This window comes from Mirounga angustirostris, unplaced genomic scaffold (assembly GCF_029215605.1).
Source record: "Mirounga angustirostris isolate CCGP_5_RB_7025 unplaced genomic scaffold, mMirAng1.0.hap1 SCAF_5, whole genome shotgun sequence".
Classification (NCBI taxonomy): domain Eukaryota; kingdom Metazoa; phylum Chordata; class Mammalia; order Carnivora; family Phocidae; genus Mirounga; species Mirounga angustirostris.
The window spans coordinates 58,456,556-58,481,606 of record NW_026991713.1 but is presented as its reverse complement, the minus strand read 5'-3'; the positions used below and the strand labels follow the sequence as shown (position 1 = coordinate 58,481,606).

General features: G+C 50.4%; 2 protein-coding genes across 2 annotated transcripts in view; one reads left to right on the top strand and one right to left on the bottom strand.

Moving 5' to 3' along the window:
* The first annotated feature begins 6,812 nt into the window (after window positions 1-6,812).
* Window positions 6,813-15,316, top strand: GDF11 (growth differentiation factor 11). The gene is made up of 3 exons (XM_045873250.3): window positions 6,813-8,881; window positions 14,029-14,426; window positions 14,936-15,316. Exons 1-3 carry the CDS (start codon window positions 8,440-8,442, stop codon window positions 15,314-15,316), a joined length of 1,221 nt encoding a protein of 406 aa, XP_045729206.1. The 5' UTR covers window positions 6,813-8,439.
* The window catches only part of SARNP (SAP domain containing ribonucleoprotein), a 53,715-nt gene continuing 43,234 nt past the window's right edge, over window positions 14,571-25,051 (bottom strand). The window contains exon 11 of the mRNA XM_045873247.3: window positions 14,571-22,893. Coding sequence (XP_045729203.1) covers window positions 22,852-22,893 — 42 coding nt within the window. The 3' untranslated portion in view covers window positions 14,571-22,851. The remainder of the gene's footprint in view (window positions 22,894-25,051) is intronic.

Below are 25,051 nucleotides of genomic sequence, written 5' to 3'. Positions count from 1 at the left end.
GGGACCCGGCCCCTCACACCGTGTCCTTCAGAGTCCCCAGCACCTGCTCCAAGCGCCTGGCATCCAGGTATGCCATCCAGCTATACATCTGCCCTCATTAGCTCATGCCGCTGTCCCTTGGGCGCCTGGCACTGGTTGCTGGTAGGTGAGCTGGGGTGAGCACCCTTGCCCCTCCCCAGCACCCAAGGCCTTCTGAAGCCCAGATCCACACAGGGAGCCCAGCACCCGCTGCATGCATACCTTCTCCCTCCACCCAGTAGGCCCCTTGTGCCTGCCTGCATCCCACTAGGAGGGGCCGGCTCAGGGATAAGCCGTGGGTACCCTAGTAGGAGAAGCCCCATGACCTAGAAGCTGCCACCTGCAGAAGCCAGCAGGGGTGGGGGGCATGGGAAAGGAGTGAGGAGACTGGGAAGGACAGGAGGAGAGAGAAGGGAAGGAAAGAGCTGAGGACAGCTGGGAGGTACAGGGGAGGATAGGGGAGGGGGAGGCATGGAGGAGATAGTGGAAAACAGATGCCAGGGAAAGGACGGGGAGGAGGAAGAGGGGGAGGGGACAGGAGATAGAGGAACCAAAGGGTGCATCAGCATCAAGGTCATCTCCACTAGGGAGGGTAGGAAGAGTGATGGCTGGAACTGAAGGTCAGGAGGTTGGGTCTGAACCAGGGAACTGAGACTTAGGAGCGCCTGGCTGGCTCAGTCAGTAGAGCATGCGACTCTTGATCTCAGGGTTGTAATTCAAGCCCCAAGTTGGATGTAGAGATTACTTAAATATAAGAAAAATCTTGGGGTGCCTGGGTGGCTCAGTCAGTTAAGCGCCTGCCTTCGGCTCAGGTCAAGATCTCTCCATCCTGGGATGGAGCCCTGTATCGCACCCGGCTTCCTGCTCAGCAGGGAGTCTGCTTCTCTCTCTCTCTCTCTCTCTCTCTCTCTGCCCCTCCTCACCTCTCATTCCCTCTCTGCCTCTCAAATAAATAAATAAAATATTTTAAAAATGAATTAGGGAACCAAAATTTAAATCCGAAGACCCCAGCTTTATTATAAGGGAGGCCTGGGTCCTTGATGGCAGCTCCCAGACTACAGGGTTAGGTCAAAACAAGGGCAAGGTCAGAGCTGCCCTGACTGGTGGAGTCACTGTGGCAGCCCTCTCTGACCGCCCTCCCCCCCAGCTGTCTGGGCAAGATGAGGTCACAGCGCCCCTAGTACCCAGGAGAACACCATCACTGCCAAAGTCACCTTACATCCTCTCTGCAAGGAAAGCAAGGCTCGGGGCAGCCTGCAGGGAAGTGACACAGGGACTCTGCGCGTGCCCCACGCTCCGCTTGGCAAGAAGGGGGCGACCCTGGCTAAACTTTCACCCTTCCTGAGCCTCAGTTTCCTCCCAGTTAAGCAAGAGGGAAAACTACTCCCTTCCCCACCTCACAGGGCCACACTTCACAAGACAGTTGTAAGGGTGGAAAAAGAGATTAAAGGGATCAGTTTTGTACCTTCAGCCTTTGTTACCTTAAGGCTTTAGCATACCCTGTGTTGAGGCTCATCGGAATGAAAATGATTTTGCTTTGAGAAATATCTAGGGGCGCCTGGGTGGCTCAGTCGTTAAGCGTCTGCCTTTGGCTCAGGTCATGATCCCAGGGTCCTGGGGATCGAGCCCCGCGTTGGGCTCCCTGCTCCGCGGGAAGCCTGCTTCTCCCTCTCCCACTCCCCCTGCTTGTGTTCCCTCTCTCGCTGTGTCTCTCTCTGTCAAATAAATAAATAAAATCTTTAAAAAAATAAAATAAAATAAAATTCTTTAAAAATAAATAAATAAATATCTGGACTCCACCCCACTTGAGGTGGCCAAAGAAAGTGTTGGGAGGGACAACAGCCTCCTTCCGTCCCTCCTTCCTACCTTGGCCTTGGCCCAGAGCCCCGTTTCAAGCCCCAGGGCCCCGCTCTGGTTCCAACCCCACCCCACCCCCCACTGCCCAGGTTCCATCCTCAGCACCCTTCCTCTGTCCTTGCCTATTCCTTTCTCTGCTCCTTGGGCCCCAGCCCCTGACTTCTGGCCCCTCATTCTCCCCAACCTTGTCTGGTTCCTGTCCCAGCCTCCTCACTATTGCCCATGGGGTCACTCTAGGTGCCCAGCAGGTGAGTGAGCAGGGCAGGCAGCCCCTCCCGTGGCGTATTCATGCACAGCCTGGCCCAGGAGGTCAGCTGCTGTGTGGTTCTGATCCAGGGCCACAGCTCAGGAGGCGGTGGTCTCCACCTGAGAATCACAGACCTGTACAACTAAGTTTTCCCCTGGGATGGAGCAGATAGGAACATGGGAACATTGAGAAGAGGCAATGATGGGATGGGGTGGTTACTTCAGGCATCTGTTCCTCGGGGCATCCTTCGATCCATCCATCCATTGAAAGCCCTAAACATGCCAGGCACTGGGACTCTATGGAGATGAGTAAGACATGGTTCTGCCTTCAAGGTGATTACAACCTGTAGGCACAGACAAAAGTACAGTGTGGGGAGGGCTATGCCAAAGAGAAGCCCTGGATGGCAGGGGCCCCCTGACATAGGTGGGGGGGATGCAGCAGAGCACAGGAGGCTTGGGGAGCATTCACTCAGACTATCCACACAGTAGACTCCTCCCCCTGCATGTGGACTTGCAGTTCAGGGAACCAGAAGTGAGGAGATGAGGCAGGGTCTGAGTGGCTGGGGGTCGCTGGCACCCCCAGGCAGAGCCCAGAGAAGTCTCTTCTGCCCTCACATCTCTAATTTCTGGTTCCCATTCCCAGACCCCAGCCAGACCTTCTGGCCATCCACACACACACCTCTCTTGGCAACAACCTTGATCTTCACTGCCCTGGGCTCTCTCCTGGACATTAGCTTCCCTCTGAGCATTCCCGACTCCAGCACCCCTCACCTGGCAGCCCACATCAGACTTTGTCACCTCCTGCGGTGACAAATGCCTCCCAGTGTTTTGAAGTCCCTGGAAAAGGAGAAGCAGGCTTCGGGCTCAGACCCCTCCTTTCGACCCATCCTTTCCCTTGACCAGCAGGTGCCTCCTGTTGGCCAAACTGGGCATGGGGGCAGCCTTGACCACTGCCCCCAGCAGGACCCCATGTCGGGCCTGGGCCTGGAGAGGGAGCAATTGGTGAGAAAGAAATAAAGAGGGGAGACGCCTGGGAAGACCAAAGGAAGATGGGAAAAAGGGTCCACCTGTGGAGTTGGAGGGCTGGGCCTGCCCTAAGAGGATAAGGGAAGCTGAGGGGGGTGGGGCAGGGCTGTCTTCAGGAAGGCCAGCGGCAAAGGAAGATGTGACTCCAAATGACTCTGAGTTCCCCAGTTGTACTCCACCTCCACCTGCTTGCCCCCAAATACAAACTCTTTGGCGCCCTCTGTCTGATCTCCAACTTCTCTTCGAGGGCCTTGGGGTTAAAGAGCTTAACGGGCCTGCTAGGAGATCCAGCAGGATAATTATAGGGTTTCGAGCCTGGTGTGCAAGAGGATGGTAATTACACAGTGAGGTCCTCTCTGGGGGCTTCAGGCTTTGTGGGCAGAGACCTGGGAGGGGTCCATTCCACTAACATTCCAGCCCCAGCCCAGAATAGCCTCCCCATACCACATTCCCAGAGGCTCAGGCTGGGAGGGCAGGAGAAGGGGGAAGCAAGCCTGGTAGGGAAGCCCCTCAGCAACTTCCACTCAGCAGCTTCGCAATGACCCCAGCCCCTCCTCTCCTTGGAAAGACCAGTGGTGCCAGGGAATGAACCACTGATCCTAAAAATAGGGGCTTTAGGAGGAAAAAGAAGAGATGGCATTAGGGATCCTGAGTTGCTGCCCATTGACCCACCTCTGATGGACAGCGCAGTTTAAGTGTGCGGGATAGTCTGCGGCCTAGGGATGCAGGGTAACAGGAGTCCCTCCTCCTTACAGAGGTTCTCCAGTTCTGGTGTCTGCTCTGAGAGTGGCCCCGGGGTCTCTGGCCTTGAACCCTGGCGCCCAGCTCCCAAGAGCTACAGTTCCCTGTAGGATGGCACAGACCCTCTACCGGAGGCTACACAAGCCCCTCTTTCCTGCAGTAGCTCCTGAAACCTCATTCCCTCCCTCTGGGACACCTCCTGCTTCTCTCCAGGCACGATTCGCTGTCTTCCAACCCTAAGGCTTTCCCTTAGGCCCCGACCCACATTTGCTGTGAACCAGTCAGGACCTTGAAGGAGGCGGGCCTTGCAGGTTGCCTGGGTAACGCCGGAGAGGGGGACCCCTGGCAGGAAGACAGTTGCCAGGGAGACCAGGACAGTGGGCGGGGCCCCAACCCCTGGTTAGCCTGTATTGGGATGAGTAAAGAGCTAAAGGTCCAGATCTCTCCCAGCTCCTTTTCCGTGAAGCCTGCAGGGCACCCACCTGGGAACTAGGTCTAGGGCAGCTGGAAGTCTGAAGCTCCCGAAAGAGACCTCCCAGGGATTTATTAGTTCCTGCAACTCAGGGGAACCCAACAGTAACCAAACCTGAGGGAACTAAGGAAAGAAGCAAGATGTAGGAGGGGCTGGAGAGAGGAACAAGGCTTAATGCATTATGATATAGAACTTCTTGGACTAGAAATCTAAAGTGAAAATATGCAAAGTATGCAAAACAAAACAGTTTTAGTCCCACCTCCAAGAAGCTAAAATTCCAGATTCTACCACCAGATGGCAGTCTTGCTCACTCATTGGATTAAGCCCAGTCCTGGAACTGGTGGGGACCAAGCCAGGAGGTGGAAATCCTTTCCTGTCTCACACGTTGCTCCTGACTCTTGCTTTCTGGCATTTGGCAGACACCCATAACTCCTCATGGCCATAAATACCCAGTTTTCTCTCCCCAACCCGGCTCTGACCAGATCCAGTTAACAGAGTTCATTCATTCTTCATTCAAAGGAGCTAAGGAACACTTTGGTGGAAAAATTTCCTGCTCTCTTGGGTCCCACTCTCAGTGTAAGGTGATAAATGGGGGTAATAGTAATGACTAATAACTCATTTAGAAATGTGTGTCAGAGGGCGCCTGGGTGGCTCAGTTGGTTAAGCGACTGCCTTCGGCTCAGGTCATGATCCTGGAGTCCCGGGATCGAGTCCCGCATCGGGCTCCCTGCTCGGCGGGGAGTCTGCTTCTCCCTCTGACCCTCCTCCCTCTCATGCTCTCTGTCTCTCATTCTCTCTGTCTCAAATAAATAAATAAAATCTTAAAAAAAAAAAAAAAAAGAAAGAAATCTGTGTCAGAAAAAAAAAGAATTGTGGGTCAGGCAGTTAATCCTCATAACCTTATGAAATAGCTACAATATTGTCATCCCCATCTTAAGGATAAGGAGTCTGAGGCATAAAAAGCCAAGTTCACACTGCCAGAAAGGTGGGAGGGCTGGACCTTGAACCCAGTCAGCCTAGTTCTAGTCTAGAAGCTATGTGAGAGTAACTTGCTCCCGAAACCTCATGCACACAGAATGGTGCAGATGTAGCGAGGAAGAGCATCTACTCTCGGCTTGGGAGTCAGCAACGAACTCCTGGAAGACACATGTCTAAAATCTGGTTATACTGAGACCTGAAGAAAGAATAAATTTGGCCAAGAGACTGGGGAGTGGGGGCAGTGGAGGTAGGAAGGGGAGTTGTTCTAGGAAGAGGAAACAACTTATGCAAAGATTCAGAGATGATCAAGAGAAAGAAGGTGAAGTCTACCTCCAGGTTTCTGGCCTGGATGCTTGTCATGGGGGCACATTTTGGGGGGAGAGGAGTTATCTAATTATCATATTTAACCCATGATGTTTGAGGTGCCTTGGGACATCCAGATGGAAATATCAAGGAGGCATCTGGCTTGGAGTTTTGGCTGTTACCGTTTATCTAGTGTCCTGTCCAGTCTAAATGTTTCCAGAGGAAATTTATCTTTGCATCCCTCATAGACCTACCAGTAGAAACATGCTTGGTGAGAAAGTGAAGGCTGGGCTACCTTCTCTGAGGAAGGAGAAGGAGGTGACACCACCTCGGCTCTCCAGGAGTTTGCCATTTTACTGAGGAAATGACATCAGAGAAATATTTTGGAGAACGGACTATGCCAGAATATGTGATAAAGGCAATCACTAGTCTAAGAAATCAGAAAGGAAAGAAGAGAATCATGAAGAAAGAGCACATGAAGGCCACTATTGATTACTTTGTAATCCTCACAACTAGTTGAGGGACAGTGTGATACTCGTTTTATAGATGAAGAAAGTTGATGAAATGTTGAGATGCCCATGTCTTGGTCCAAAACAAGGGAGAGAACCAGCTGTCTACATGTATTGCATTCTGCTGCGGTCTTCGTGTCTGTTCTCCACGGAAATGTTCATCTCTTCAAAGCTCCCTAGCCTGCCTCACCCAACCTTCCTGCCTCACACTTGGACCTCCAGTTTCTTTCCTCATTTCACCACAGCTCCCCAGCCCAACTTTGTCCTTATACCTGGTGTTCCATAAAGCCATTTTAAGACATTCTCTTGGGCTGTAATACAGAGATGAAACTGGTGTCTCTTTATTCTGCCTGAGAAGCCCAATAACGTTCATCTCTTTACTCAGTAAACATCGTGTGTACCAGGAAAAGAGCAAGACCTGATCCTCTCAAACATTTTCTTTCTTTCTTTTTTTTAAGATTTTATTTATTTATTTGACAGAGGGAGCGCGCATAAGCGGGGGGGGGGGCAGCAGGGAGAGGGAGAAGCAGGCTCCCCGCTGAGCAGAGAGCCAATGGACCCAATCCCAGGACTGGAGCCAAAGGCAGACACCCAACCGACTGAGCCACCCAGGCACACACACCCCACTCAAACATTTTCAATCTATTGGTTGTCTATTGACCTCCAGGGCTTGGGACTCAAGAAATCAGCCTGGAGAAACTGAGGACTGAGAAGAGGAATCCAGAACCAGAAGTCAAGCACCTGAGGAGCCTTTTAACACTCTTCCACTCTGCCCTCTGGCTGTACCCAGGGTCACACCTGGAAACTAGGGCTGGTCCCACATCTGGGTTTCTCCCTTTGCAACTTGCTGTCCCCAACTCAGACATCTCTCTCATTCCCACCCCTGCAATTACAAGAGCCTTCTCAGACTTCCAAGACCCTGCAGATGCAACAGTATAACTAGGAATTCAGAGGTCCAGATTCCTCTGCAAGCACAGCGGTCTCCAGCCTGCTTCCTGTTTCCTCCCACCCCACCCCCGCCCAGTGGCCCCTTGCTTCTGCCTTTTCCAGCTTGCTGACTCTCTATCCCTCAAGACTTGCTCTTGTCTCAGGGCTTCCCACCACTTCCCCACCTGCTCAGATTATCTCTGGCCTCTTTGTCTCCTGGTCTCCCTTGCTAGCCCCCATGTCCCATCCTTCCATCCATCTCACTGTTCCTGAGCTCCCCATGAGCCCAGCTTGATGCTGCCCTCCATGGCTTCTTTAAACATTTCCTTTGGGCTACCTCCAGTAGCTGGGGCTCCTCTGGGCTCACATTCCCCACCTCCTCCCCCTCAGGCTCTCCATACTCCCACCAAGGCTGACCCTGTCACCATGCTGTCTTTCCTCTCCTCAAAACTCTCTGTCTTCTCGTCTCTGCCTTCCCCTGATCCTCTGTGTCTGCCTCCTCAGGGGCTCCCTCGGCATCTCCCAAGCCTCTCCCTCTTGATTTCTCTCCCTCTCTCTCTTTCCCAGGACTCTGGTCTTTGTGCCATCAGTTTCTCTGTCCCTGTTCCCATCTCTCTGCACCCCTGACTCTTGTGGTCAGGCTCTGTGGACTTCCATCCCTTCCTTCGGTCTAGCCATACATCTCTTCCCCCTGTGGTCTCTCTCCCCTGTCTTTGTCCCTGATTCTCCCCCTCTAATTCTCCCACTAGTTTATACCAGTCTCTTTGCCTCTCTGTCTCTGTCTCCAGCTAAGTCTCTCCTCTGTCTTCTCCCGTCTGACTCTCTCTTATCCCCCTTTGTCTCTCTCTCTCTCCTCTTCCTCCTGCTTTACCTATCTCTGTGTCTGATCTGTCTCTTGCCCCTTTATCTATCTCTCTGTCTCTCCTTGGGCTCTCTGACTCTGACTTTCTCTATCTCTCCTTTCCTCTCCCTCACCCCAGTATCTCTTCATCTCTCTCTGGGCCCTCGCTCCCTCCCTCTCTCTCTCTCTTTTCCTCGGCTCTCTCCGGCTCCCTCTCTCGCCTCGGATGACAGCGCTGCCTCTTTTGTTGGCTCCGCAGCCAATCGCGGCCGCTGACGACACGGGGGCCGGGGCTATAAAGGGCCTGGCCCGGGCTCGGGCCCCCCCAGCCGCCCGCCCCGGCCGCCCGCCCGCCCCGCCCGCGCGCCCGCCGCCCCCGGCCCCCCCGGCCCCCCCTCGGCCGGGCAGCCCCCAATCCCGCGCCGCCCGGACCCCCTCCTCCTCCTCCCTTCTCCCTCCGCCCCCTCCCTGCGGGACTCCGGCGTCCCCGCCCCCCAGTCCTCCCTCCCCTCCCCTCCAGCATGGTGCTCGCGGCCCCGCTGCTGCTGGGCTTCCTGCTCCTCGCCCTGGAGCTGCGGCCCCGGGGGGAGGCGGCCGAGGGCCCCGCGGCGGCGGCGGCGGCGGCGGCGGCGGCGGCGGCGGGGGCCGGGGGGGAGCGCTCGAGCCGGCCGGCCCCGTCCGTGGCGCCGGAGCCCGACGGCTGCCCCGTGTGCGTGTGGCGGCAGCACAGCCGCGAGCTGCGCCTGGAGAGCATCAAGTCGCAGATCCTGAGCAAACTGCGGCTCAAGGAGGCGCCCAACATCAGCCGCGAGGTGGTGAAGCAGCTGCTGCCCAAGGCGCCGCCGCTGCAGCAGATCCTGGACCTGCACGACTTCCAGGGCGACGCGCTGCAGCCCGAGGACTTCCTGGAGGAGGACGAGTACCACGCCACCACGGAGACTGTCATTAGCATGGCCCAGGAGAGTAAGTGGGCGGCGGGGCGCGAGCAGTGGGGTGCTGGCTCGGGCTCCGGGAAAGTGAGCGCCTCCCGCTCCGAAGCGGGGCGCTCCCGGCTGCTCCGGCCCAGAAGCCTTTTCTGCGAAAACTTGACGGATTGGGGGGCGGGGGCTGCTCCATAGAAGTTTTTCGAGCGGTGGAGACGGGCTGCGGAGTTGTGTGCACACTCCGTTCCCCGAGATGGGAGGGCAAACGGAGAGGGTTTCGAGATACCGCCTCCCACCCCGGGCATGCAAAAAAGACCCGTTTCGGGGAGTGTGGGGAAGCTGGAGCCCATTCGCAGCGGAGTGGAAAGGGCAGCAACTCAGTCCTGAAGGGCCATGGAGGAGAGGCTGGAGAACAGAATCGGGACGCTTCGGGACGCCCCCGCCCCCCCAGTCCCAGGCGGGCTGCAGAGCTCTCTGCTCCCAGTGGCCTTGGCACCAACTCTCCACCCCTTCCACCTCCGCTCCGCAACGCGCCCACCGGGCTGCAGAGAGCTGAGTGCTCTTCTCCCTCCAGCAGGAATGAGGTCCCTCCCACAGTCCGGTGTCTCTCCTGGCAGCCCAGCGGGCACCCATTTCACCAGAGCCCTTCTGACACCCGGTCTCCCAAAGGGCTGGGAAAGCTGTGCCTTCTCGGTACTGACCGGGCTCACAGAACTCAACTCCATTGCGCTGGGGCTAAGGGCACCCGTTTGGCTACTCAAAGCTTATCATTCCTTTCCTTATTCACCCGCCCCTACTCAAAACTGGACTTGAGGAGAGAGGGAGACCTAGGGAGAAAAAGAAAGAAATAGATAAGGAGGGAGGGGGAACCCAGGCATTCAAGCCCCTGGCCAAACGGAAGATGAACATGTTAATAGACTTGAGCTGCTTTGAAATTTTATGGCCTGGAAAATCCAGGCCAACACCCCCCCACCCCACCCCCAGCTCTCCCTAGGGTCAGATGACTCCCTTTTCCCCTCCCCCACTGAGGTCCCTTCACCCCTTCCCGGCTCCAACTCCAGGGAACCAGGCCCTCTCTTATTCCCTAGTGGTTTGGCAAAGTCGCTCCCCCCCACAATAGTTCAGTTTTATGGCTCTGAACAGAAGAGGGGGGGGGACTGGTTTATTGGCAGATGGGTCATAAAAAGCTGGGGGCTGAGGTGGACTCCTAGTGGCCCACCCCCATGGGAGAGGCACAGGAACCCAGGTGTGCATCTGGGAGGCTGAGTGCCTCCTACTGCCACCAGTTTTTCTGCAGACCCTAAAGGCACAATACTTGGCCAGGCTTATAAAGAAAAGAAAACCCCAAGGACTAGGAAACTTGCTGAGGGTGGTGGTGGTTGGTGAAAGCCTGGGATCTGTCTGGGTTCCTCAGTCTCCCTTGTGTTCTTAAGGTTTCTACTTTATAGAAGCTAGGATCAGTCTAAGATTGACTGAGGGCAGGGGTGGGGGTGGGGATTCTATGAAACAGTTGTAGAGGAATTCTGAAGAGTATGCTGGAAGAAGATGAAGGGTACAGAGGAAAAAGATACTCTGGTCTGTGTGGTATAGTGTGTGTGAGGAGTTTCAGAATTGGTGATGGAGCTGTAGACTTCCCCTTGCCTCCTTCTATCCTTAGCATCCCTTAACCAACCGGCTTGAGCCCAGAGTTAGTCCTCATAATGGGGATGCAGGGAGTGAATACACTCTGCGTGCATGGATCGGACAGTGCAGGTTAGGCTGGGGGGGGACCAGGAAGGACACCAGTAGGTGGGGTTCTACCCAAACTTCCGCCCTCATTCTACTTCAGGACTTGGATAACTAGGGAACTGGGTCTCCAGCCAGGTATTGTACGTCCCCTTTAAGAGCCAAGCTGAGCTCTTTTGAGAGGGAGGGGGAGCGGAGGGGAGGGGAGGGAGAGAGGGGAAAAGGAAAAAGAGACTTTTATAGTCTAATCCCCAGGGACCCGCTTTAATAAGAGACTTGTGCTCTGCTAATCGGGGGAGGTGTTTGTCAGCAGAGATGGCCTCCGCTCCCCTCCCCCTTCCTCCCCTCCCCCAGCACTCAGCCCTGGACCCCAGCCCCCACCTCTCCTAGGCTGCAGTGCCTGCCCTAGTTCCCTCCACCCTCTCGGGCTCTCCCACCCCAGCCTTCATCCTGGGAACCCAGCCCCCTTGCCCTTCTGGGAGCCAAGCCCAGCCCCTCAGTTTCTCTCTCCTCTCCTACACCAAGAGGCCCCTGCCCTCTCAGCCCAACCTCCTGCCCCTAGGCCTTCCAGCCTGGGTAAGGAGAGTGGGGGGGGGGGGGGCGCGGTGGAGGAGGAGGTGGTGAGCTGGGAGGGGGTTGGGCTTTTGCTGAAAATAGTGCAATGACCTCTCTCCAGACCAGCACCGCCTACTAAACCTGACCTGCTGCCTGCCACCAACCCGATCAATCCAACACAGATGTGGCTCCTTCCCCTCCCCTTGGGAGCTGGGCCTATATCTGTGTGTTGGGGACTCTCCAGCCTCTTGTTTTCCTCTGTGGCACTACCTGCTTCTTCTTTGTTCCTCTCTCTGTATCTTTCTACCCTTTCTCTTTACCCCACCAGGCTTAGCTACCTTCCTCCTTTCACTTTTTAGCCTCCAACCACTCCTTTCACATTCCCCCTTCTCTCCCAGTGTTCAACTCCCAAGCTTATTTCTTTTCCCCCTACCATGATCTTCCTCTCTCCCTTCCTTCTCTTCCAGTTCTCTTGACTATCTCTTCCAACCTGCCTTCATCACTAACAGTCTCTTCTCTGTTCTTATCTCCCTCACCACCTCCAGTCTCTCTCCTGTCTCTTCCCCTTTCTTTTTCCATCCATCTTGGCCCCTTCTAGTACCAACTGTCCCCACATCCCCTGGGAGAGAAGTGTATGCTGATTCCCTGGGGTAGGGATGGGGGACTCCGAAGAAACCGAAGACTTGGGCCCTAGTGCCCAATCCCTTATCTCTAAACCTTGGGTCAGCTTAGGTAGGGAGTATGCTTAGAGCTTACAAACCTAACAATAAAGCAGAATTTATTGAGAAGCTACTACTATTTTCATTCTTTATTTAGTGCTCAGCACTCCTATAAAACAAGAATTATTATCTGTATCACTGAGAAGTTTGGTGGGAAAGGTCAGATACAGGTTAATGAGGAGTCCAGCAGTGATTGAACCCACTTTGTAGTCAAAGAACAGTGTTTAGATTCCAGAAAGAACTTTTAGGCTCTTGCCTGTATATTTTAAGATTTGGAGCTTAGGTAGTTCATTCAGCATGCATTTACTAAACACTGTTTGGTAATATGCGAGGCACTAAAGCTATAATGGTGAGCAGAACAGACACAGTATTGACAAGTCTCCACCCTCGTGGAGATTAGTAGCTAATAATGAAGACAGGTGGGAAAATAAGACAACCCTATGAAATTAGGCACAGTAACCCCATCTCACCGGCAGCTTCCCTGCCCCAGCTACTCTCCTAATCTCTGAATCTCTACTCCCTGAATCCTCCCTCATTGTACCAGCATTGCAGCTCCAGCAGAATAACTGGGAGGACTACCAGTGCCCTGGGACCTCAGAGAAGAACCAAGGGAAAGGAAGCTACCAGAGGAAATTTGTGTCTCATTCCTGAATATATGAAGATCATTGAGCACTTGCCTCCTCATCTCACTTGGAGGATCCTCCTTCTTCTGGGGTGGGGGAGTGCTGATGGGAGACAACAGATGCTAAGTCCTCCATGATTATACAGAACTCAAGACCTGGCATGATACATAAGGGCCTGGACTTCCTGATCATACTTACATAGCTCTGGGAGCTCATTCCTGACTCTTGTTCTCTCAGTCTATTTAGAGTGAAAATGGATATTCCTATCCAATGGAAACATGATTTAGGGCCTTTCCAACTGACTTAAGAGATTAGAAAGGGGAACCCAGAGGAGCTGAAATGGAAGCAGAGGCAGATGCTGAGAATCAGCCTTTTGACCCAAGAAGGGTCAATTTCTGGTCCAGAACAAGATGTACCGGGCCAAAATGTAAAGTTGGGATGTTAAACCTTTGTAAAGACTTACTGGCACTAGACTGAGAAACCAAAGGAAGCACAGGGGAGAAAAGAAGACATTGCAGTTGATCTGATATGTTGAATTTTATTTCTGAAGCTTTGGGCAATAGGAGTAAACAAAATGGAGGTAGTTTTTCCCTTCCTTAAAAATTGAGGCAATAGGGTGCCTGGGTGGCTCAGTTGGTTGAGCGACTGCCTTCGGCTCAGGTCATGATCCCGGGGTCCTGGGATCGAGTCCCGCATCGGGCTCCCGGCTCGGCGGGGAGCCTGCTTCTCCCTCTGACCCTATCCCCTCTCATGCTGTTTTTCTCTCTCTCTCTCTCTCAAATAAATAAATAAAAAATTAAAAAAAAAATTAAAAAAAAAGGATTACGTTTAAAAAAAAAATTGAGGCAATAATGGTGATGAGGAGGAGGAAACAGCGAGGAAACTTGTTCTCAGGTTCAAGGGTCTGGAGAGTCAGATGCACAAGAGTCAGCACTTGAGTTGATCAATTCTTCTGAGTGTATTGTTTCCGGCAGGAATGGTGCAAGAAGCCTAGATCTGAATTCTGGTTTACCTCATGGAATACATTTAGCCCCTGCTCCCTATCTGGACCCTGGTTATCCACTCTTGAGATCATCTGGTTGGGAATGGGGGCTGTACCAAGGCTCCCACCTGGCCACCATACAAAACAGGGCAGGCAAAACAAGGCGGCCCGAGAACAGCAGGTGTGACGAGGTTTGGCTTCTATGAAGAGCATCCAAGTTCTAAAAACTTTGGAGCCCTCCATGCTGGGGGAATGGTAGGCTGCATGTGGGAGGGGATATCCCTAATAACTCTCTGGGCAGGTTATCTGGTATGGGGGGTGCTATGTATTAGGACAAATGGACTAAGGAATGGATGCAGATCAGAAAGGCCTAATAGAGACATCATCCTATAGGGAGAGGAGGCACTGTCTGAGTACCAGTGACACAGTGGTCAACAAGACAGACACAAGAGAAGGGTAAAGAACTGGAAAACTCAGGCTGAATCGTCCAAGTTGCCAGTGCCACTTGTCACAATGTCAGAATGCTGCTGACGCCCTTCACAAACACCCTTTGCTGATGCTGTGCCCCCTTCTCTCTTATCAGCGGACCCTGCAGTGCAGACAGATGGCAGCCCTCTCTGCTGCCATTTCCACTTCAGCCCCAAGGTGATGTTCACAAAGGTACTGAAGGCCCAGCTGTGGGTGTATCTACGGCCGGTGCCCCGCCCAGCCACAGTCTACCTGCAGATCTTGCGACTGAAACCCCTAACTGGGGAAGGGACTGCAGGGGGAGGGGGCGGAGGCCGGCGTCACATCCGTATCCGCTCACTCAAGATTGAGCTGCACTCACGCTCAGGCCACTGGCAGAGCATCGACTTCAAGCAAGTGCTACACAGCTGGTTCCGACAGCCACAGAGCAACTGGGGCATCGAGATCAACGCCTTTGATCCCAGTGGCACAGACCTGGCTGTCACCTCCCTGGGGCCGGGAGCTGAGGGGCTGGTGAGCAGGGAGCCTGAGATGGTGGCAGATATGTGTAACCTGGCCCTGAGGAGGTGGGATGTTAGGAGAAGGTAGATCAGGAATGAGAAGGGGCCGGGCACCAGCCTTATTTCTAGGGGCCAGAAGCTGATTCTAGAGGAGCAGTTTTTGGGGGGCGGGTAGGGTGGGGAGTGGCAGCTATCATTTTTCAGATACAAGCCAGGCAACAGCTAGAAACTGGATTTGGGGTGGTGTTAATGGGAGATCCACGAAAACACAAAAATGGGCTGTTGCTCATAGGGGGCTGATCAGGGTCAGGTTGCCAGGAGAGAATTAGAGGTGAGTTGAAGGAGATAGCTAGCTTGCGAAAAAAGTAGGCAGAAGATAGGGCTGGGTATAGGAGCAAGGGAAAAGCTGAGAAGGCAATGGTCTCTGTTCTGATGCCCCTGTTGAGGGGCAGATGAGAAAGGAAAGGGAGTAGCACTCTTCAGGGCTCTATTACATCTCTTTCTCCTCTCCCTCACCCCCAGCATCCTTTCATGGAGCTTCGGGTCCTAGAGAACACAAAACGGTCCCGGCGGAACCTGGGCCTGGACTGCGATGAGCACTCGAGTGAGTCCCGCTGCTGCCGATACCCCCTCACAGTGGACTTTGAGGCTTTTGGCTGGGACTGGATCATTGCGCCTAAACGATACAAGGCCAACTACTGCTCCGGCCAGTGCGAGTACATGTTCATGCAAAAGTATCCGCACACCCACTTGGTGCAACAGGCTAATCCAAGAGGCTCTGCTGGGCCCTGCTGTACTCCCACCAAGATGTCCCCAATCAACATGCTCTACTTCAATGACAAGCAGCAGATTATCTACGGCAAGATCCCTGGCATGGTGGTGGATCGCTGTGGCTGCTCCTAAGGTGGGGGACAGAGGATGCCTCCCCCATAGACCCTACCCCTAGACCCCCAGCCCTGACCTCCCTACCCCCAGGCCCTAGAGCTCCTTCCACCTCTTCCCATGAACATCACACCTTGTTCCCTGCCCAAGCAGTGTGCAATACAACAGAGGGAGGCAGGTGGGGACTGATGGGTGAGGGGTTTGGGGAACAGGGGGAAGAGGGGGCATGGTCAGGTGGGGAGTGTTTGAGGTTTGCAGGTGAGAAGGTTTGGCAAGAAGACAGAGAGACGTAGAGACAGAGGTAGAGCAGAGGGATAGAGACAGAGGATCAAAAAGAGCAGCAGTGAGAAGGCAAAGGGAGAGAGAGGCAGAAGAGACAGAGACCAGGCAGAGATAAACGATGAGAAAGAGGCTGAAATGGAGTAATAAGAGAAAGCCCCACACCCAGCCTCCTTTCTCCCACTGGCAAGGTGAGGGGCTTGGTATGGTTTGGGGAGATCCCCTGACTACCATTCTCAGTAGGAGGAAATCAAAAATCCATTCTTAGCTTCTTCCCTTTCTCCCTCCAACAGTGGCCAGGGAAGGGAAGTGAGGGCAGGGGCAAAAGTAAGGATTTGGGAATTTTATTTATTTATTTATTGTGATTTTTCATTTTTTGGTATTTGGCTTTACTGAAATAGAAGGGCCCCTGTCCACTGTGCCCCATTTCTCCCTTATTCCCCAAAGCCCTGTTCTCCCTCAATACCCACCTACTTAAGCACTTGTATAAAGCCTCCAGGGTTGGGAATGGGAGCAGAGGGCAAGAGGGCTAACACATGAAAGTTTCCAACCCATAATCACCCAACTTGACCTTCCTGAGCCAAATGGGTTGAACTGAATTCCAGCAGTCACAGAAACAGTACGAGGTTAGGGTTTAGGAGCTGGGGGTGGAGGGAAGGGGAGGGGAGGGCCCTCAACATCCAGGATCTATATGAGAGCCACTAAACTAACCCTCAGATCCACCCTCATAGTCCTGAGTTATTTAGCCAGAGGGTGTGGCCCACATATGCCCAAATTCCCCCCAGCCAAGAGAGAGACCAAAGAGCCTGTGGAATACCCCTACTCCCAGCCTCTATCTTCAGGTCAATAAAAAGAGTATAGAGATCCCAGAGTCCTAGGTCTGGGAAGGGTTAGGAGGGGTGAAGAAAGGAGTAGTAAGGAGATTGAAGGTTACAGAGCATTTGAATCCAAATCACTGCTCTGGGCTAGGGAATAGAGCCAGCAGACCAAGATGGAAGGGATTCCGGAGGGGGGACATTTTAGTTCCCCCAACCCCAAAGCTCAGGGTGGAAGGGGGGAGAACAAGGGAGCAGAGTGTCTATAATTATTTTTATCTTTTATTTTTGGAATCTAGCAGTACCTGGCAGCAGGGAGGGGACAATACAGTGGGGAAGGGAAAAGCATCTGACAAGGCCAGTTAGAGCAGAGGATTGGAAGGATGGAGACTCCCTGGTTTGGAAGGCTAGGAAGCAGGCAGGGACTGGTCGCCACTCCCAGTTACTAGCTGGGCCTATTCATCCCTCCCACAATCCTGACCCACCATCCTCTGGACTCACTGTGCCTCAGTTTCTTCCCCTCGATGGAATGAGAAATAGCAGCACCCGCCACAGCCAAGAGATGAATTCTGAGCACTTACCACGGGCACTTTATGGACATAAAATACCTCTCGCTGTGGAACAGATAACCAGGGCACCAGAGTAGTGGTGAAGAGATGTGAGGCTTAGAGGAGTCACAGGCTTCAGAGTACAAGTTCCCCTCTGCCTCTCAGACAGACAGTGCCTGAAGCTAAGGAGTTGAGAAATCTCCTGATCCACACCCTATCCATACCTCACCACCAGACCTCTTGGCTCCAGGCAAGAGCCTAGAGAATGTCAAGAGAGGATGTCAAGAGAGTAGGTCCAGAACCTTCAGCAAAACTATCACTCTAAGTAGAGCCAGCAGTTATGGGTCTGACGAAAACAGTACTGAACTAAAGCCTGACCTGGAGAGCTGACCTGGAAGGCTTGTTCTTCCCAAGAGATGACTCTCCTGTCTGGCCCAGATGGTGGAAGGGGCAAAGGTATCTGACCACCCTTGGGAAGGTGATGTTGGTGAGCTTTAGTATCTTCTTCCCATTCCCATAGTGAAAAGTGAGATGAGGTATTTTGGTACAGGAATGGGCAGGGGCTGTTAAGCTTTTCAACTCGCCTCCCATGTAACAGCTACGCTAACCCCCAGCCTCTCCTCTCTGGCCCTGTTCTTCCATCCTTCTACCCCAACCTTGGAGAACAAGATACACCTGACCATCAACACCATTCACATTTCCTTGGTTGAAGGAGAGGAACAGAGAAGAACAGAAGATGCCTCCTCCAAGATCAAATGCTCATGTCTCTTGATCTTGGCACAGGGTGGGGGTTGGACAATAGACATCAGGTGACTTCCCTCTACAAATTCTAGAGAGCTGGAGCATTAGACTTGGGGGACACTTACAATATGCCCCTTTAACACCGCCAAATAAAGACCTTTGTGTGGGGGGGGAAGGGTCTTTTTCTTCTGAACATAAATTATGAGTTGAAGTCTCATTCCCTTGGTCCTCCTCACCCCCAAAGAGGCATGGGGTAAAGAGGCTTGGGGGCACAGTCCAGCAACCTAGTGGGAATTAGCAACCCTTCTCCCACGTTATGATGTGTGTGGACCTGGCCAGTGCCCCTCTGATCATAGGTAGTGTAATTATTATTTACTTTGTGTATTTGTTACACCATGTGTGTGATTGCCTTTGTTTGTTAAGGGTGACTGAGGAGTATGGGGGTGACAGGGGCACTGGAATGCCGGGAAAGGACTTCTTCACTGAGATCAAGGCTTCCTGGAGGGAACCATTGCAAAAAGGCCATCAGGCAGTTTTCAAGTTATGTGACAGAGGGCAAAGATGGCCATAGGGTGCTCTGAGTTTTGGGATGGTCACATGACACAATCCAGCACTTGAACCTGAAAAAAAATAATAAATAAAAGCAGTCAAAGAGTTTAGAATTCAGTGATGAATTCTTCTCCCTAATCAAGCACCACATTTACACCTTGGAGACCAGAACAAAAGAGGATCTGAGAAAGGATGAAACCTTGTGCTCAAGGAATAAGAACATGGGGCTCTTTGGAGCAAGAAAAAAACACTAGGGGCATATGGAATGAGGGTGAGGACATACAGTCCAAGGGAGGATGGGCAGAGAATGGGAAAGGGAAGGGACCTAGAACAACTCTTCTCTGGAAAACTTGATCCAAAACAGTCCCAAAGATTACCAAAACCCTCTCCCAGCCTTCACATAACAGAAGATCTAAAATTTCTCTTAAGATAATCCAGCTAATGTCAGTCCCATTCTTCCATAGTTCCCTGATCCTGTTTCCTTAACTAAGTTTCACCAAAATCCACAAACCAAACCAACATAGCCATTCAAATTGTAAATGTACCAAGATGGTTAGGCATCTCAAATAGTCTTTGATTTCACCATAAAAATGTCTCCTGTGTACCTAAAACAAAAGAATCTTGCCTAACTCACATTTGAAAAAGAACAAGGACAGCTCTTGTCACATTGACCTGATCCATAATGGGGGCCAGGGCCACTGCTGGGTCAGTGTGCCACCATACTCTCCCTGTCCTATCAGTTCTGTCAGTAGACTGACCCCACCGCAGACCAACTACAAGAGTGAGGTTGAGGGAAGATAAAAGTGCTACATATGGTATCTTCCCAAAGAATTTTTATCCACACCTACTCCTAGCTTTTGGCTTGAGCTAAAAATAGGTTTTCTCCCTCACTGCTCATTGTTTCCTATGTTGAAAGGATACCCAGAAGAGATTGCCAGATGACTTTTATCCCTAAACAACCTCCAACCCGATGCATGAGTAGCTAGCTATCCTATACTGTTCCTTGGCCTGTTTGTTGGATGTCAGGGCCCCAAGCAAAGAACCAGCAGGCAATAGCATTTACAGCTTCTGATCTGTAGTGAGGCAGAAGCAGGGAAGTCAATGCCCCAGGCTACAAGGTCAGCTTTCCTGCCTATGAGGTGGGATAACCGAGCAACTGGGACTCCCACCTCTTCCCACTCTCAGAACCCCTAAATGCACCTATACATGCAGTGCCCCAACACGTTCAAATGAGTCCACTCAGCTCCCTCCCTACCCTCTAGCTGGAACCTACTCAGGGAAAAGAAGTATTTCCACTGTAAATCACCTAGTAAAAGAGCTTACTGAATGATTACTATGCAAACTATGGTAAGCAAATTGTGCTGAATATATAATCTATTATCAATTCTCAGAGCAACCTTCACAATAGGGTCACTTGCTATTGGTACTGGAAAGAGTCATGGAATGATCTGCCCAGTCTCAGAGCCAGCAGAGCTAGATCTTAGAACGAATTACACCTAAGTACTACACAATATTCTACTCTATTAATAGTAATCTAAGAAGCTGAAAAACTAAAGGCAAGGAAAGCAAAGGACAAGAAAAGAAATAAAGAGACAGCTGGGATCCACCTTGGGCACAAAGGGTCTGCAAAGGTGTGAAACCTGCCATTATTTTTCAATCCCTCTGAAACGAAAAACAAGAATGTGGACATGTAGCAAGAAGGGGAGGTTACATTTTAGCGGATTTCAATAATCAGAGGGAACAACATTGTCTGTCAGAGGTCCACATGAAAGAGAATAGAGAAAAAGTTATTCTCCCTTATATAAGTTCCTTCCTTCCCCCTCATCTGTTTCTCATGTCAGACATGGCAATAGGACTCAACCCTGAGAAGTCCTGCTCTTATTCACATCTTCCTTCCTATAGCTCTCACCCCTACAAAAGCTTCTAGTGTTGTATATTCAAAAGTTCCCAGGAGTTGGGGTAGGGGGAAGGGCAATTTAGAGTGATGGTGGAGAAAAAGAAACCGATCCCATGGTTCTTAGAGAACCATAAAAAGGTGCAGATTTATAGCTGAGGAAGCTAGTTCCCTCCATATCTTTTATAGACTCCCTCATTAAGAGCTCCCAGGTATGCAGAGAATGTCACAGCTTCAGGACAGGGAAAAGACTGGAGTCAGCTAACTGCATATGAATCCTAGATCAACTACACCAGGGCGACTGGGGGATAGGAAGGAAGGGTACTTGGATCCCAGATAAAGAACTGCAAGCCTGGATGCTTTTAAAGGGACTTACTATTTTAAGACTGAATTAGTAAAAAAAAGACATAGGCACCCTGAACTTTCATGCTCAAAAAGTATGCATGGAATGACTACCATGAGACAGGAAGAGGAAGATTTGGTGATCAGGCTTGGAGGTGAGAGACTTATTGACAGAACAGCTGCTGGAACGGGATGAAAAAAGTTATTTAAAAATCCACAAATTGAGAAAAAATACAGTATCAAAGATTTGGGGTAGTGAGTTGAGTGGGGAAAAGAATGATTAACCTTCAGAAAGAGAATCCTGGGGGAAGGCTGAATTCCCTTCTGGAAGGTTTTAGAAGATAGAGACAAAGTGAAGAAAACTTCTGAAGGACCCAGTGTTCTATTTCTTTACCTATTTCTTATTTTCCCATCCTTGGGTAGAAAACCCTTACTGAATCTCTCTCTCTCTCAAGCTACAAAACAACTAATTTTCTGTGGCTCTGTTTTCAGAGAGAAATAAGAGTAGAGAGAGAAAAGTTAGCCTCAAGATCAGGGCCTGGAGAAAAGAAAAGGAAGGCAAACAAAAGAGGCCAGAGGGAAGGGAGGGAAGGAAATGTTTAACCAGTGTTCCCTTTTGTTCACCTCTCCAAAATCAAATTGGGGCAAAATTCACAATAAATGGGCAATCTTTGCATCTGCTCTCCAAGGCACAGTTTTCCTAAAACATCTAAACTTAGGTCCCTGCCCTACTCAGCAACCAAAGAGACTTTGTGGAATGAGATTCTTGTTAGGAAGGGGATCAAACCATTACTTTTCTATTCTATTAATCACAAAACCAGGGAGGTTATAGTAGAAATGGAAATAAGGAATTACACCACAGCAACACAGGATCTGATCAAGGTATCAAAGTCTTCAGGTAAGGTGCCAGGCTCTTAATTCTCAAACAAAAACCAACCTGATACAGATGTCCAGAAATAAAGATTAAGAGGAGAAACCCTACACCAACATACCCAAAAAGAAAAGTAGCATGTCTCAGATCTTGGTGAAACATTAAATGCAAACAGGCAGCCTGCTTGGAGAGAGTCAAACCTTTCTAAGTAGGAGGCTCAGCAAGGAAAACGGATTTTGGTAATATTTAAGAAACGCTGAAACTAAAACTGTATACTTCTGTAATGGAAGAAGACAAACTAGCACAGGACTCGATTAGAAAATAGAAACTGGGGCGCCTGAGTGGCTCAGTTGTTAAGCGTCTGCCTTCGGCTCAGGTCATGATCCCAGGGTCCTGGGATCGAGCCCCACATCAGGCTCCCTGCTTAGGGGGAAGTCTGCTTCTCACTCTCCCACTCCCCCCTACTTGTGCTCCCTCTCTCACGATCTCGCTCTCTGTCAAATAAATAAACAAAATCTTAAAAAAAAAAAAAGAAAAGAAAATAGAAACCTCCAGGGGCACCTGGTTGGTTCAGTCGAAAATCATGCAGCTTTTGATCTCTTGATTTTGGGGTCCTGAGTTTGAGCCCCATGCTAGGTGTAGAGATTACTTACACACACATACACACAAAACTTTAAAAAAAAAAAAAAAAGTAGAGGCCGCCAGTCCACTGCTCATATTCCCAATGATCTAGACAACAATACTTAACACCTCTAACATCCTGTCATGCTTTGAATCCCTACACTTTCTTCTAGCTCTGAGGTATACCCAGCCCATCTCCCTTCCTGAACTGCACAACCAACAGGGTCCTACATACTGCCTTGGCTAAAACCAGACAGTATCTCACCAGGTCACTCTTGAAAACAGAGCCCTTCTGGATTCCATTCCATAATAGACTAGCAATCATCAGCCCTTATATTTATATCCTTTACACCTAAAACTCAGTGTTCCCCCTATTTTACCCCAATGGGTCATGCCAACCTGCCAAAGCAAAGATTCAGGGTGAAACTTGGCCTCTTCATGGAGGATAAAGAGTATATAAAGATGCCTGTGTGTATGAGAGAAGGGAATAAATAGGCTTAAAGGAATACTCAAATCCTTTTCCTTGTTCTCTTTTCTAAAGAATAAAGGTATTATGGCTAATTCCCTGTAATATTTGTCCCTGAAGCTCCCCTTATCTGGTCTAATCTGGCTCTAAGAACCCAAAGGAGCACCTAATAAAACACATTGTTTTCTTTTCTATTTGTTTTTTATTAACAAGCAAAATAATAATTAAAAAACAACAACAACAACCACCTTAAAGTTGGAACAGCAATGAGTCAAACTGCTGCTGAAGTTCCTGGATGTACCCAGGGTACATGCTCTCTCACTGCGAGGCAGAACCTAGGCACATGACTGTGCATTTAGGTATATATATGACCAAGAAAAGTCAGAGAGTTGGAAACCACTGGAGAACAGAAAGCATTAAGAGCTTTTCATCAGGCAATCCCAAAGCGCTCTGCCCTTTTCCTCTTCTTTGCCTGTGAGAAAGAAGCAAGAAGAAAAAAATTAGATTGCAAGACAACAGTGGCCTGGGTTCCTGGCTGCTTTAATCCAAACTCACATGAACTATCATAAGGTCCAAGAAGGAGGGAAGACACAGGCTTATGCTTGGCAGCCAGAGATTTCATTCCTGAATCTCTCTAGTTATCCAGTTAGAGCTGGGGAGGTTTGGTGGGAAAGAAGGGGAGAAGACTGCAGGGAGTAGGGGGTGGGGGAAGTGGAGGAAGAGAATAATAGTAGATTCCTGAAGGAGAGAGGGCCACTCAGCCTTATATCAAATTAGTCTGGAAACAATGGACTCTTTTTTTTTTTTTTTTAAAGATTTTATTTATTCATTTGAGACACAGAGATACAGAGAGAGAGAGAGCATGAGCGGGGGGGGGGGGAGACAGAGGGAGAGGGAGAAGCAGGCTCCCTGCTGAGCCAGGAGCCCATCGTGGGGCTCGATCCCAGGACCCTGGAATCATGACCTGAGCCGAAGGCAGACGCTTAACCATCTGAGCCACCTAGGTGCCCCGAAAACAATGGACTCTTAACAGACTGGGGAATCTTCCAGTCAGTGGGGAGATGGGAGATCTCAGAGGACAAAGGGTTGACCGATGCTATTTTTTCATGGAGAAGGTAAAGGGGGTGCCTTTCTAGGCAGTAAGGCCCAAGCAGGAGCTATTCCCTGGACCTCCAAATCCAGAGAGAGGCATATAAATCTTCAATGCCAACAGAGTAAATGGGAAAGAGGGGAGTCCTCAACATGGATCTCTTAAAGGGAGTCAGCACTGGAGAGAGGCACAAAATGAGAAGTGGGGGAGGAGAGAAAGACTTTTTGTTCTGGGAGTGACTGAAAACAGTGCTGAGTCCTTCATCTCCATTCTAACCACTGCCCCCAGCAAAGAGGGGACTTTTTTTCTCTAAGAGAGGGAGGTAGGGGAGGGGCAGAGGGAGAAAAAAGAATCTTATGCAGGCTCCACACCCAGTGCAGAGCCCGAAGTGGGGCTCGATCTCACAACCCCGAGATCATGACCTAAGCCAAAATCAAGAGTTGGATGCATAACTGACTGGGCCACCCAGGCAACCGGGGACTTATTTTCCCATTCCATTCACACAGGAGGTTAAATTTAGATTTAAAAAGAAAAGATGAGTGTGTATAAACCCAGCCCACTCTACCTGGATTACTGACACAATTCTTTGGAATCAAATAAATTAGTCATCTGGTTCATGTGAACTCCATCAACCTCTGAAGTTACGACTGCCTTACATGCACGGACTCTCCCAACAAAAGCTACTATTGTTGCCAACCAAGAAAATCATCTGCCTTATCTTGGAGAAGCCAAATGTACTACCTTAGTAAAAACCTGGCTGGTTCAACAGTTTCCTTGGCAAAGAGGGAATAATTTTACTAGAATTAAAACAAGCCTTTAAGTTTACTTCTAGCTCATCCTGGCAAGTCAGTAAGTAAGCTGATACTTACAACAGGTAATGCTTTATTCTGAATTAGTAGCACAAAGAATACAAAGTCTTTCAAGTTTCTTCCTTACTGGAGATGTAAACTGATCAAACTGTAAAATTTTCAGGGTTTATTTACAAGACTCACTCTGATATTTATTCATAAAAAGACTTTATAAGATTTTGAGTGTGTGAGGTAACAGATTTTCAAAGGTCCTCTCCAGGGCTGCCTGGCTGGCTCAGTTGGTAGAGCATGCATGCAACTCTTGAAATCAGGGTCGTGAGTTCAAGCCCCACACTGGGCATGGAGCCTACTTTAAAACAAACAAAATCCATCTCCAGAAGTAGATGGAAAGAAGTAAATTTGGATTAAAGGAAGAAAGAACATTGCAAATGCTTCAACGACCCAAGAAATTTTTAGAATTCTAAACATATTCACTATTTCAACTCTTTATGTACACCACAGGTGACACTTTGGGTCTCCATTATAGATACTCTCTCTCTTTTTTTAAGTAATCTCTATGCCCAACATGGGGCTGGAACTCTCAACCCCAGGATCAAGAGTCACGTGCTCTACCAAATGAGCCAGTGCCCCCATTATACATATACTCTTAAATCACCAAATCAATATTGTCTGTTAAAACTCTGAGTAGTCTTGCCAATGCTCAGGGTCTCCGTTAATGTAAGTTACTCCAG